Source organism: Convolutriloba macropyga, chromosome 10, assembly GCF_964194025.1.
Source record: "Convolutriloba macropyga chromosome 10, txConMacr16.3, whole genome shotgun sequence".
Taxonomy (NCBI): Eukaryota; Metazoa; Xenacoelomorpha; order Acoela; family Convolutidae; genus Convolutriloba; species Convolutriloba macropyga.
The window spans coordinates 1,330,975-1,345,374 of record NC_134477.1 but is presented as its reverse complement, the minus strand read 5'-3'; the positions used below and the strand labels follow the sequence as shown (position 1 = coordinate 1,345,374).

The window sequence follows — 14,400 nt, the reverse complement described above, 5'->3', positions numbered from 1 at the left end:
ATGGATTTGGATATGGTTGCCAAGAAATCAAAAACGACCTGAATTTGCTTTTTCGAAGGCTTAATATTGTCAGAAGATGTTAGTTTAACTGTTCCCCGTAATTTTTTATACTTGTTGACTTAGACTTTTATGGTCTTATAAGGCCATATAAATGTTAATGGATATGGTTCCCAAGACACCATGAACTTCAATTTTTTTCAAGTTTTTTGTTGAATTTTTCTCCACTCAGAATGCAATGCATTGGTGTTTCAAGAGCTTTAAAAGGAAAGTAGCAAAACGTGTCTGTTCATCTATATAATAAATATTTGTTAGACATATCATTCACCCGCTATTCACAAAACAGAACCCTCAAATGTTAAATTTGCTATCCTTGATAGTCCTAAACTCTTATGTCAATTTTTTCCCTCTGTACAAATAATTACCATCTCAGTTTTACGTCACGTATGTGTGAGGTTATGGTTAAGTGACTCTGCTTGAAGTCACTGAGAACTTATGGCGTTTATCGAGAGCCGCGAAGAAGTTTGAGATATTAAGTCAGAATTTCTGACGAGTCACTTAACCTGCCTAAAACACGAAACCCGCACTTTTTAAAATGACAAAAGTCAACGAAATTCAACTTCTGACTAAGTAGCAACTTCTGGCATTTTAACTTCTGGCACTGCAGACTTTCGGCATTTTAATGTGCACGTGAATGTTTTAACAAGAGATAACACCCCAATCATACTCTCATTGCAGCTCACTCACTATTTAGACCATAATTTTGGTCACAGGGTAATTCCTCATAATTTCTCCAGAGCCAGCTCCACGCAACATTTACCCCCTTTCAATTCCCTCCTGCCCCTTTGCACAAAACACCCCCTACACATGCACACACACACACACACACACATACACACACACACACACACATACACACACACACACATACACACACATACATGCATAACAACACGCATGCACCCACACGCACCACTCTTACAATAAACTTAGCAAAATAAATGGAGAGTCGAGTCGAAAATGCAAAAGTTGGTTTATTGAAAACTTGCTTCATAGGGAAACTTTTTCATGCAGTCTCTGAAATAAAAAAGGGTTCTCCTGAAACAGTGTGCATTTTTTTTAGCTTTTATTTATTTTCAAATGAAATGTAATCGGATTTTTTTTCCGTTTGTGCTTCCCACTAGCGCATTGATTGGGTTCTAATTTACACCTCAAGTGTATTGCCAAATTTAAAATTTAACATTATGATTTACTATGTAATGACAGAGTGCTGCGTATTGGGATTTGCCTAACCTACTGGGTGGAGGGGTGGGGGCTGAAAAGGAAACATAGTTCTTTTTCAGGATAAAATTATCTTAAGCCACAAACGACACCTTCGTAATTGTGACGCACAAAACTATAAAAATATTTAGCTTAAAAGCCCTAATTGCGTCAAAAAGTGTTATAGAAAAATATCTTAATCAAAAAAGAGAGAATCGTTAACTAAACTTGACATGAAAGCAGAAAAAGTTGATCGAGTTTCCAATTGCCATTTTTTTGTTCTTTTTCTGGCTTCTCAAGTAAATTTAGTAGAGTCGATAAAGAAAAACACCAAAATACTTTAAAGTTGGAAACTGAAATATATTTTCGAAATTGGAAAGATAGAGTTTTCAAGTTTAGCTTCAAAATGCATGGCATCAAAATTGTACAAAAATTTCCTACACACGATAAACTAATGAAAAAAAGTAATTGAGTAGAAATTGGGTGATTTCAACAAATTGCAATTTTGCTTATCAAAAAAACTCGTAAGTGCAAAAAATAAATTAATAAACTTTTTAAACAGAAAATTGACTATATTGATTATAATTGAAAACTCTTCAACATGGCTTGCAGATTAAAGTTAGATTTGTTAGCTAAAATTTTCAAAGAACTCAATTGCTACAGACCCGCACCTTAAAACATGCAAAAATCAGTACCGGGCACGTCTTTACAAGTTCTATATCACAGCTGTTTCAGAGTTATGATCATGTCACTTATTACACTTAGCAATCTGGCTGCAAGTCTTAGTCACCACGTGCAGGTCTGAACAGAAAATTTGGCCTAGATGTGAAACCCGACATGCAATTCTTGGCTAAGACTTGGAAATCGAAATGCAAGCTTTGGCTGAGACCTGAATTTAAACTTTAATGTCCTGGCGAAGACTTCCACTTTGATCTACAAGCCTAGGACAAAACTTGACATTTCTAAAAAGAACTCAGATGTCTGGAAAACGTAAAAAAGCGCCCAAAATTTGTCAAACATGTTCGTTAAGAGCGAAAATTATCCAAACATCTTTTTCGGACTGAGGTCTGAAAACGCCAAAATAGCCAAAAAATAGGTCAAGAGAACGAGAAAATTAAATTGAAAATCATCAAAAGTAGGTTTCGAAACAGGCCCCAAGGGTCCATAATGAGGTTTCCGACTGGATCAGTCATTGTACTACGAATAATCTGTTCAGGGATTGTAACAGCAGCAGCTCGTTTCACAATTTTTTTTCGGTTGCAACTTGGCATTTCAACGATCCGAAAATCGCACCAAAATGATAGAGTTAAGTAAAATTGCGGCCAAAAAGGAGCATAAACGCAAAAAAGTTGCTTAACAAGTTCTAGGAACACCTGACCCATTTTGACCACTCGGGGTCCTCGAGTTTTCATTGATAAAAATTTTTGAGAAGTTGGTTTTTACTTGGAACTCAACTTACAACTGCTATCCAAATCTTGGCCCATAATTTGGATGACTTGCATTTGAACCCTCAATCTCGGTTGTTTGAAGTCTTTTTGTATTTATTTATGTGATTTAAAAACCCGATTTTGTGCATTACTCTTTAAATTAGTTGGCGACTTAAAAATTGACGAATGGCTAGTGCGTCCGAATTGGTGACTCCAGCGAAAAAGGAGAATTATTTTGGTTTATTGGACGTGAAGATTCCGCTGCCATTTTTATTGGTATTTCTGTCTCTTGTTTTACTTTTGTGTCTTTATTACGAAGGATTCCGCTATCCCAACGCCAGAACCTCTCCTTTCTACCTCAACCGGCAGGTTAGCAGTTTAATTCAAAATTGAGATTTTTGTTTTGTAGCACTCCCTCCCCCCAGCCACCCGCTTAATGGCCATATAACGTTTCGCCCCCTTCCACAATTACCTTAAAAATACATTAACACCGTAAGGAGGCTATAAGTTCGTTCGGGTGGGGCTATTATAACGCGAAAGAAGCCTGCTATGTTCCAAAAGTTGACCAAAAATTCTTACCAGAGCAGATTTTTCGACAATATGCACAAAGGACGTCCTGGATATCTGTCGCCCAAAAAGGTGACAGCTCTTCAAGATTAGTTTGTTTTAAACTCAATGAGAGAAGAAATCGAAAGGACAAAAATGAAGAAGATACAGAATTACTAGATACATGCAATGAACGAAAGAACCAATGACGATATGACTTCTGAACTCAATTTAAATGAAAAATTGGACTAATTGATTCAAATTGAACCACAGATTGTATAAGCCACGCGCATGATTACTAATATACAGTTATTGGTCTCCAAAGTTACAATGCCACTGAATTTATCACAAACTTTTATCATCAAACAATTTCCGACTTGATCAAATGCAATTTCGTTGTGCGTGCGTCTATAAACGATATTCTAACGTCTTTTTTAACTTTTCAAAAACACCTTATAGTGAAATTTTTAAAATAATGGATCTATTCTAGAAGTGAAAGCCCTCATTAGTTTTATGAGCGGAACCTAAAACTATAGATTGCTAAAATGGAACGTGCGCCTTGAGCTATGTTAACTTCGATCAAAATAGAGTTATTTTAATCAAAAAATTTTACTCCAAGTTTACTGTACTCTAAATTGTACTCTAAAAATCCGTTATAAGGTGAGCCAATTGAAAACGGATTTGTTTAAATATTCATTCTGTGTCTTTTTCATGCAAAGTTTCAGCCTTCACTTCTCTTCGCTGATGAGTTGTCCATAGAAAACAAAAGAGCGTCATCAGAAGCAGAGGATCAGAAGTGTGAACAAATATTCCCTCCCTTAAAAGACACCCAGTTGAAAGAGGAAAACTTTAGAAACTTGTCTCGTTTGGAGTTGTTTGATGAGAGAGAACGTAGAAATTGGAACATATCAATTGATCAAATTTACGAACAGAGAAGACGCTATCTACAACAGCAGTGCGCGCTCAACAGGTATTTATTTGATAGCTCCGCCATCGTCTTTTGCACCCCCCTCCCCACTATTGCAGCCGCCTAAATCTTAGGGGTCAAATAACACATAATTCCTTTCAACTTCAAACATGCCATAATTGCCCAAGCTGAGGTCCAAACCCAAATTTTCCTTCGGTCAGACTTTTCCAGAGCGAATTTACTTCTGATCCGGCTTTCCAGAGCAACCCACCTTGGAGTAATTCAATAAAAATTGATTTAATAGAGGTCTTCATTTAAAAATGTTCTTAACAAAATCCCTTCCGCGACATCAATCTGGCACAATTTTAACGATTTATATCCTCTTAAATCTACTTAATTCCGTTGAAAAAATGGATTATAATTGTTTAAAAAATCTCTGAAACGGATATAAAATAAAGCTACGAATATTCCATTAGAAAGATTATCTTTATTACTATCATTCCTCCGCTCAGTGAAATCAGTTAGATAGTTTTAAGTTTAAACTGACATTTCATGTAATTTGGAAGTTTAAATTAACCATTTCAAGTCCATCAGTTTTCCATCATTTTCAGTCCATCCGCTCTATGCAGCACCTTCGCAACAGCAATTATTTCGGCTCAACAGGTGCCAATGAAAAAAAAAAGAAAGAAAGAAGATCTTCATATAAAATAGAGAACAAAACGCTTCAAAACGCTTCAACGTAAAACATGCCATAATTGCCCATGCTGAGGTCCAGACCCAAATTTTCCTTCAGTCAGACTTTCCAGAGCGAATGTACCTCTGATCCGGGTTTCCAGAGCAACCCACATTGGAGTAATTGAATAAAAATTGATTTAATAGCGGTTTTCATTTAAAAATTGTTATTAACAAAATTCTTCTACGACATCAATCTGGGACCATTTTAACGATTTGTATCCTCTTAAACCTATTTAATTCCGTTGAAAAAATGGATTTTAATTGTTTAGAAAACGTTTGAAATGGATTTAAAAATAAGCTATGAAAACTCCATAAGAAAGAATAATACCTATTTGTACAATCGTTTCTCCGCTCAGTGAAAACCGTTAAATAGTTTTAAGTTTAAACTAACATTTCGTGTAATTTGAAAGTTTTAATTCAACATTTCAAGTCCATCAGGTTTCCATCAGTTTCAGTCCATCCGCTCTATGCAGTACCTTCGCAACAGCAAGTCTATCGGCTCAACTGGTGTCCTTGAAGAAAACGAAGATCTGCATCTAAAATAGAGAACAAAACGCTTCAAAACCTTAAAAAATTTCCAATAGGGTAAAATTAGCAAAATTTTTGAATAAAAGAATCGACTATTCCTGCATAGAAGATGTCAAAAGTAGATTGAATGTGCTCATTCTCTTTGAAATTGATTTTCAGTTCTAAACAAGGTTTCATATCAAAAATTGGCCAAATCAAATAAATATTCGAATTGAACATGAACTCACCGAGCTGCAGAAGAACTAGATAAACTCAAAAAATCACATTAAATGAAGTTTCATATATCACTCAAAATCATCATTGCTTGCAATTGCTCAGCTATGTCACTAGTTTAAACGAACAGAACGAGTAATAAAACAGTCTTTATAACATAACGCACTACAGGTCGCAAAGTCACTGTCTCCATAAACCTTTGTGACTTGGATTGAAACAAGGAGACTAGGTAAGGTGCGTACGCACATATTGTTTCGACCCCGATGATCCATAACTCTGGACCTAAATGGCGAGATGTAAAGACATAATCGAATGATGAAAAGATAATTATATTTCGAAAACATAATTGTCGTTCAATAAACCACTAATGGAATAAATATTGTATAAAAAAATTAAAATTTGGTACTTTTTTGTCCAATTTTTGTATATTTTTGAAGGTGTTGACTTAAAAATGTTTTGTTCTTGCTTTGGAACGCGATTTGGAATTAAATGGAACCTCTGAAACAAATCTCAATTTGAATCCGTAATGCCAGAAAATTGTAAAGCCAAATTTGTTGAATTGAAATTATACAAACCTCTGTAAATGACAAAATCATGCGCGCAGTTGTGATGTTTTAGCAGTTTTCGTTAAGCTAAATTTGTTCAATTTTGATTGGCTAAAATTCGGTCGCGAGAGAATAAGACAACTCTTAAATTGCTTTAAGTCCCTTTAAAAATAAGCTTGCTATCGTAGCTGTAAGCTTGTTTAAATATACCTCATATTTGCAAAATGTAGTCTTAGCCTAAGCAAACCTCCTTAAAATTGATTGTTTGCTCAAATTTTAGGACCCGGGAAAATTACCTCTGACCAGACTTTCCAGACCGAAGGAGTTCTGATCAGACCACCTCAAAACCATGGTCCAGACTCAAATCAAGACTATCGCTCAGGCCATAATCTGACTTTGATCAGACTTTTCTAACCCAAGTGACCTCTGATCAGAGACTTGAGATAAACAAGCATGAGAACATTAGTTTCGTTATAAAATTTTCATTTCATAAAAACTGATGTCTCTAGCTGAAAATGTAAATTCAAATCCAAATCTAAGTGTTTTGGTGAAATGAAGTTTTTCCGGGAGAAACAAAAACAAATTTGACACAATACCGTCCTTGTATGAGTAGACTACAGGTGCCATCATTGATCATCAGTACTCTGTTTTTATTGCATCCTATTTTTTCGTAACGCTTAATTTTTGGTTGACAGTTGAAGCCGGTACAAAAAAAGTGCTCAATCAATTATCACTGGTTCTTCATTTTCGAAATTGATAATAAAATTCTGACCAATCAGCAGAATATCGTTTTCCTTCTGGAGAACTCGTTTCATGGAAACCGCATGTCTCATCATCAGCTTTGTTTTTGTGCTTCTGACTATCGTTACCCAGGTTGAATTCCAAACCCAATTTTCCAGACCGCAATGATCTCTGATGAGATTTTCCAGACGGAAATTCATCCTGGTCAGACTTTCCAGATCCAAGTTACCTCTGATCAGACTTTCCAGACACAAAAGGTCTCTAATCAGGCTTTCAGACCGAAGGTGTTCTGATCATACCATCTTCAGACCATGGTGCAGACTCAAATTCAGAACATTGCCCAGACCTTAATCAGACTATGATCAGACTCAAGTTCGATCGAAATAGTCTGATCAGAAGAAGATTTTACTTATGAAAAGTCTTCTAATTTTGCTATATTATATTCTTTTCATAAAAATTGATGTTTGCAGTATTTAACTGATCTAAGGAAAAATCAATTGTAACAGTATTGCTAAAGTAAACGAAACCCAACTGTTGAGACCAAATTTCATTGAGAATACCGTTTAGTGTATATTTCTGACTCATTGGATGAGTTCAGACAGCTTTCCAAAAGAAACATCGTGGTCCCAAGTTGATCAAAATTTGAAGGGGACCGGCCTCTGCTATCAGCTGGACTCCTTTTTTATATTCACAGCTTTCAGACTTTAGATGAGTCTCTGATCAGAACGCTACTTTATGGCTGCCTCTTCAGAGCCAACATCTCTCAGTAAAAAAGCAAAAAAAAATTTAAAAAAATAATGCGCTCGAAATGGTCCCTGATCAGACCCAGTTGCGTTCAAAAACATTTCTGATCAGACAAAAGTGCGCTCGAAGAGGTTATGATCAGACCCAATTGCGTTCAAAAACATTTCTGATCAGACAAAAGTGCGCTCGAAGAGGTTATGATCAGACCCAAGTGCGCTCGAATCCGCCTATGATCAGACTTTTCAAACCAAATTGACCTCTGATCAGACCATCTACAGACCATCGTTCAGACTGTAGTGCGCTCGGAGTTCCTTCCAGACCCTGTAATTTCGGTCTGGGAACAAACGGGAGTGCGCTCAACTGGCTCTGGTCATAAACCAAATTGAGTCTGGACCTCAGCCTGGGTAGTCTGTGCTTGTTAAAGCCATCCGGAACGGGTAACACTGTCTACGTGTTGGTTAAAGAGGTCCTTATACAAACCAGACCATCATTTTTCTAAACCTTGAAATTGTATCCTGGATAAAATATTTCCCTCGGCTTTTCTGTTTACATAAAGTTTCCATATGTTTTTCTTGATGAGCAGGGAATACATTTTTTTTCAAATTGAAAATTGATTTTTTTTTTATAAACAAACGTTTAAATTGACACCAGTTTTATCTTCCGAATGACACCAGTTTAAATTGCTAAAATTAATCTGTCCGATTTAAGAGCGGTATTAAAAATTAAAATATTTACAAGTATGAAATCTATTTGGAAATAATTTCTATATGAAATCTATTTGAAGGTACGCCAACTATTTGGAATTAAAACAAGGTCAAAATTTAAAGTTCAAAGCTCTCTGCGGCTCTTCAATTTTATATCAAGCGAGCGTCTCATTTAAGTTGAGGGGACGTCTTTTTTTACTGCCGCGAGTGAATAGAAGCTATGATGGTGAAATCATCGAAAACTTTTTTTGAAAATATATCACGCCCAATTTAGGGTTGAAAAAATTACGTGCTTTTAAGAAGGCTTCCTTGATGAGCTGCTAGAGGTCTGCAGTTTTTGAGATTGATTTCGAGGTGCGGGTCCTTCTTACTCCCCGGGTCGAGGTTTTTGGGTAAATTTTCGTAAGAAATGCGGTGAATGCGGTGAATTTTCGTAAGAAATGCGGTGATTGCGGTGAATGCGGTGAAAAAAAATAATTCACCGCTTTTCACCGCATTTCTTACAAAAATTCACCACCAAATTCACCGCATTTCTTACGAAAATTCACCGCATAGACTATTATGGCAAATTAATGTAAGAAATGCGGTGAATGCGGTGAAAAAAAATAATTCACCGCATTAAGCGGTGAAAAAAAATAATTCACCGCCACCGAGAACGCGGTGAAAAAAAATAATTCACCGCGATTCACCGCATTCACCGCAAAAAGATGTAAGAAATACGCGGTGAAAATTCTTTTTTGTCACCGCATTTCACCGCATTTCTTACGAAAATTCACCGCCAAACCTCGACCCGGGTCCTGAGTATCCAAATTCCTTCCGTTCCCATGCTGATAAATAGGATTGATACTATTTTTCAATTCACCTGGTTCCGGACTTATTCGCCACGCATTACTTCAATCTTCTGGCATCAATTTTGCACAATCAAATTCTGCTGAGCGTTACTCGCCTTCCTCATTCCGATTATGCAGATGAATCTTATATTCTTTATCACGGATTAATTCCAGAGGAACCTGAACGGTTTCTAGTTGTCCGGGTTGTGCGTTAAAAATGATGTTCAGTTTTGCTAATAGGGCAAATTTCTAACAGCAGAGGGCATCAATTGTAAGTTTGATGGGGAGTTGGAATGATCAAACACTTGAACAAAAAAACATAAAGGAAATGAAACAAACAAATGATTTTAATCCTGCAATTACTTAGATACAAACCAGCTGCATTTTTCGCTTTACTGTACCAACTGGATTTCACTTAAACAAGATATAGCTTTGGTATCACAATTCTCCTGATACCGACAACTTTTAAAAGGTAAACAGTTAAAAAAAAACTTCACAATAAAGTATTTTAAACGAGATTGAAATTGTTCACCGGTTCAGCAACAAATTAGAAATATGTGATTAAAATATGCAAAAATATGCAACAAAAGTTCTATATAGTTCCAATATCAAGGACACCACAGGACCACTGAGATGGCTTCCGAGACGGTATCAATGGCATACAAACTTTTAGCATCTATTGATACTATTTGCTAAATCGCCTCAAATTCAAGAGCTTCAAATTTTTGTTTAGCTATCCGATTCCAAATTCAATTTTAGCTCCCGGCACCTTTTCAAAAAAGGAGTAAAAATAGTTTAATTTGTGATGAGGACAACCTGGAACAGTTAAAACGAGAAAAATTTGATTAATCTTTTGTGAACTTTTGCAGGGCCATAAAAACGCGCTGGTTGTGCCTTTGATTATTTTAGTTTTTGGTAATTTTTATTTGTAATGAGAACTAACTTTTTCAATGAAAATCTATCTTTTTGCACTTTGCTATTTTTGATATTATTTATTGTCTCCAACCGCGAAAATTGGAGGCAGTCCAGTAGTTTGTGCATTCTCAATTGATATGTTGTTCAATTCATATTTCAAAATCCAATACTTTTATTAAAAAAAACAGGTAAAAGTTCATTTTTTTAGGAAATTTTGTCACTTTTGATAATATTCGGTCAGCTGGCGTTTACCTTAAAATTTTAGCTTACCGGTTTGCAGATGCCTCTACATCACAAGGATTTTTACCATACACACTATTTTCTTGCGTACTTACTATTTTGTTAATGTTTGCTAGAAAATGGGTCTCAATTAAGTAGACTTTTATAGTATGTTTTCGACCGTAAGGTAGAAGTTCTTTGACCAAAACTGGTTATTCTATTCTTTCTAAAGCTTTGACTTCGCCTTTATTTTCTCACAAAAATCTATCTTGACGGTGCGACAATTTTTCAAGCTATTAGTTCCTTCTTCTTAAACTTTTTTCTATCAATGGGGAAATCTCTGGAGCACGAAAATAACCATGAGGCCATAAATTGTTCCTCAATGAAGCTTCTTATTTATAGTCTCCGCTGTTTCCCGCAGGTCAACAAAAATACTTTTATCTTTTCTCAGCTCGTCCTTTTTTTAAACTACGCTGAAAAGTATGTACTTCCTGCTCAGAGAATATGCCGTTGTTCGGAACATTACTTTTCAGAAAATTGTGAAATATATCAAAATATGAACGATTCTCTCGGAACTATACTCTTGAGCTACAATTTTCGACGTGTTTTAAAATCATTTCCATTTACCCCGACTCAACGCGTGGCGTAGCCAAATGGGGGGTAAAAAATTGCTGTGCATGAGCGCCATGATCGGGAAGTACATTCGAAGTACGGACAACTAAAAGTCTGCTTTCCTCGCAAGACGCTTCTGTCTCGCTCTACGTTGTTTCCCAATTTGGGTTGTCCTCTCCATTGAATAGCAAGTTCTTCAAATTGTCCTTGTGCCGGAAAAATTACATCCAGTCTGTGCAGCGCTCGATTGGCGTCCTGATAGAGCTGGCGGTACTATTTCAGGACAAAAGAACGCTTCCTTCCAGAGATTATGTCTTTTGTCACATGGAGAACTAATGTACTAGACTTGAGGAGATCCTTGAAAAAATTGGGTGTGTTTCCCCTCCTCTGACAGTACAAAATCGCTCGAAAGAGGAAAGTATCTTCTGTCTAATACTCAAACAGGTTAATGGTAGTGCAGAGTTTTTAAGTTTTGTTACATTTTTGTTGATTGCATCTTGCCAGAGTACAAATTAGAAATATGTGATTAAAATATGCAACAATATTTAAAAAAAGTTTGAATTGGTTCCAATATCAAGAACAACGCTGGGCCACTTCGATTGCTTCCGAGACGGGAACATTAGCATTTAAAATTTTAGTATCTATTAAAGCTATTTGCTCAATCGCTTCAAACTCAAGAGTTTTAAATTTTTGATTAGCTATCCGGTTCTAAATTTCAATTTTAGCTCCCGTAATCTTTTCAAAAATTGGAGTTAAAAAGTTTAAGTTGTGATGAGAACTTCCTGGAATAAATAAAACGGGACGCATTTCAGTGTTTTTTTGTGAACTTTTGCATGGCTATAAATTCGTGCTGATTGTGCCCCTGTTGTTTGTAGTTTTCGGTCATTTTTATCTGTAATGAGAACTATTTTTTTTTTCATTTCAATCTAGTTCTATTTTTTTGTACTTTGAAATTTTTGTCGTTATTTGTTGTCTCTAATCGCGAAAATTGGACGCAGTCTAGTTGTTTATGCATTCTTAATTGATATGTTTTTCTCGTCATAACGCAAAATCCAATACCTTTATAAAGGAAACAGGTATAAATTTACCCTCTTTGGGAAATTATGTCGTTTTTGTTATTTTTCTATCAGCTTGTGTTTACCTTAAAATGTGAGTGTACAAATTTGCAGATGCCTCTACATTGCAATGATTTTTACAAAAAACACTGTTTTCTTTCATACTACTTGCTATTCTGTTCTTGCTGGCTAGAAAATGGTTTCAATTAAGTAGAATTTTATAGGATGTTTTGGACCGTAAGTTAGAAGTTCTTTGACCACAACTGGTTATTCTATTCTTTCCAAAGCTTTGACTGCGCCGTCGTTTTCTCCTGACGTTGAGACAATTTTTCAAGGTTTTAATTCCTTCTTCTGAAATTTTTACCATCAATGTGCAACTTTCTTGAGCGCGAAAAAAACCAATTAGGCCATAAATTGTTCCGCTATGAAGCTTCTTATTTCTGATCTACTAGTCTCCGCTTTTTCCGACAGTTCAAAAAAAATTACTTTAGCTTTTCCTAACTCGTCGTTTTATTAAACTACGCTGGAAAGTATGTACTTCCTGCTCAGAGAATACGGCATTGTTCGCAACACGACTTTTCAGAAAATTGGGAAATATATCATTATATGCTCACTTTTCTTGGAACTGTACTCTTGAATTACAATTTTGCGCTTTTTTTCAAACATTTGACATGTTTTAAAATCGCTTTCCATTCATAATCACCCCTACCCATCATGCGGTGTAGCCAACTGAGGGCAAATATGCTGGGCATCAGCGCCATGACTGGAAAAAACATTCGAAGTACGGACAACTACAAGTCTGCTTTCCTCGGAAGACTCTTCTGTCTTGCTCTACAATCGTTCCTACACAATTTCGGTTCTCCTCAATTTGTCCTTGTGTCACCAAATTACATCCAATCTGTGCAGCGCTCGATCGGCGTCCCGATAGAGCTGTCGGTACTGCTTCAGGACAAACGAATACATCTGCCTTCATCCAGAAATTATGTCTTTCGTCACAAGAAGGACTCATGTACTAGACTTGAGGAGAACCCTGAATACATTGGGTGTGTTTTCACTCCTCTGGCTTTACAAAATCGCTCAAAACTGGAAACTATCTTCTGTCAACTATTCACACAGATTAATGGCGGTTCAAGGATTTGATTTCGACATGTGCTTTGTTAAATTTTTGCAGATTGCATTATGCCCGAGAACTGGATCTCTTCTTCTGTTTAGTGTTCTGCTTGATTACACCAAAGGTTGGATGTTTTTCAATCATTTTGCGCAAACGGGTTTAAAATTAGTACCAGCAGCGCTATAATATGGGGTAGCAGATCCCGCTTAAGGTCATAAGTGATGTTATTAATATTGCAAAAAAGTGAACTGGCCGCCAAATTTTCCAAAATTTTTTAGATGTTTCAATTTTAAAGAACATCATGGTTATGTGCCTCTCTTGGGCCTGTTCTAATCTATTTACCGGAATAGTTATTTGTTAAATGAATAGGTCAATTATTAAACTATAATTACGATAGTTTTCCCTATATCCAGCTGGATAAGGTAAAACGCAAACTTACGTCGATATTAATTGATTTCAATTCAATTGAGAAATAAAACAGTAAGCCAAGAGCTTCTCGGAAGAAGGTTGCTTGTTTAGACAATTATTTGTGAAATTTCGTTTTCGTTTAAATCTTAAAATTGGATTCATGATCCTGTCTTCACTCCTTTAAAAAATTTTCACTGCTTCCTACCGTTTCGACAAAGGTTTGGAACATTTCAATGTTTTCGTTCGCTAAACTTAAATTTTGGAATAAAGCGACACGACCACAGTTTGAAAAATGTTTCAACAAACTAGTGAAAAATAAATAGAATTTATTATTTGTTTTTCCATCCAAAAGATGAAATGCCAAAACTTCACCTGAGCAATTGGTTAAGCATTTTTTGGTTTCGAATATTGAAATGTATTGCAAATATTAAACTTTTTGAGTTCTTAAAACTCAACCGTTCGTTTAAACGAACTGTTTAAATTTTCGAAAAGTTTGTTACTCAGCTTTTAAATGTGGCTAACTTATTTCATAACTAAAGTTTTGAGGGACTACTTTTCAACGGAGGCTTAATTTTCGCTTTTTTGCTTATACTGTCTCTCAAAATTTTTTTTCGATCTAGCCGACTCACATGGCAGACTAAAAGTTGAGTAACAGCTCCCGCCCCCGGTATTTTTTTTTGCTCTTGTTAAATCTAATTGGTTTGATATTTACACTGGTTTTGCCTACCTTCTCAGCCTTGGTTGAGGTACTCTGTGTCACCAACAGCAATATTTTCTTTTCTCCCGGTTTTTGCAGTCGTGGCCTGTGATTTAAGCCGGTTGTTGTGCAAGGCGTCAATCGGTATCAAATTTACTGCTTCAATGCAATTGTCTGTCTTTTTTATCGTGAGATTTCAAGGACAC

At 36.0% G+C, this 14,400-nt stretch overlaps 1 protein-coding gene across 1 annotated transcript in view; it reads left to right on the top strand.

Annotated features, from left to right (window-relative positions):
- Positions 1-2,861: 2,861 nt before the first annotated feature.
- Positions 2,862-14,400, top strand: part of LOC142348518 (uncharacterized) — a 33,551-nt gene continuing 22,012 nt past the window's right edge. Inside the window, exons 1-2 of the mRNA XM_075399892.1 lie at positions 2,862-3,053; positions 3,956-4,200. Coding sequence (XP_075256007.1) covers positions 2,871-3,053; positions 3,956-4,200 — 428 coding nt within the window. The 5' untranslated portion in view covers positions 2,862-2,870. The remainder of the gene's footprint in view (positions 3,054-3,955; positions 4,201-14,400) is intronic.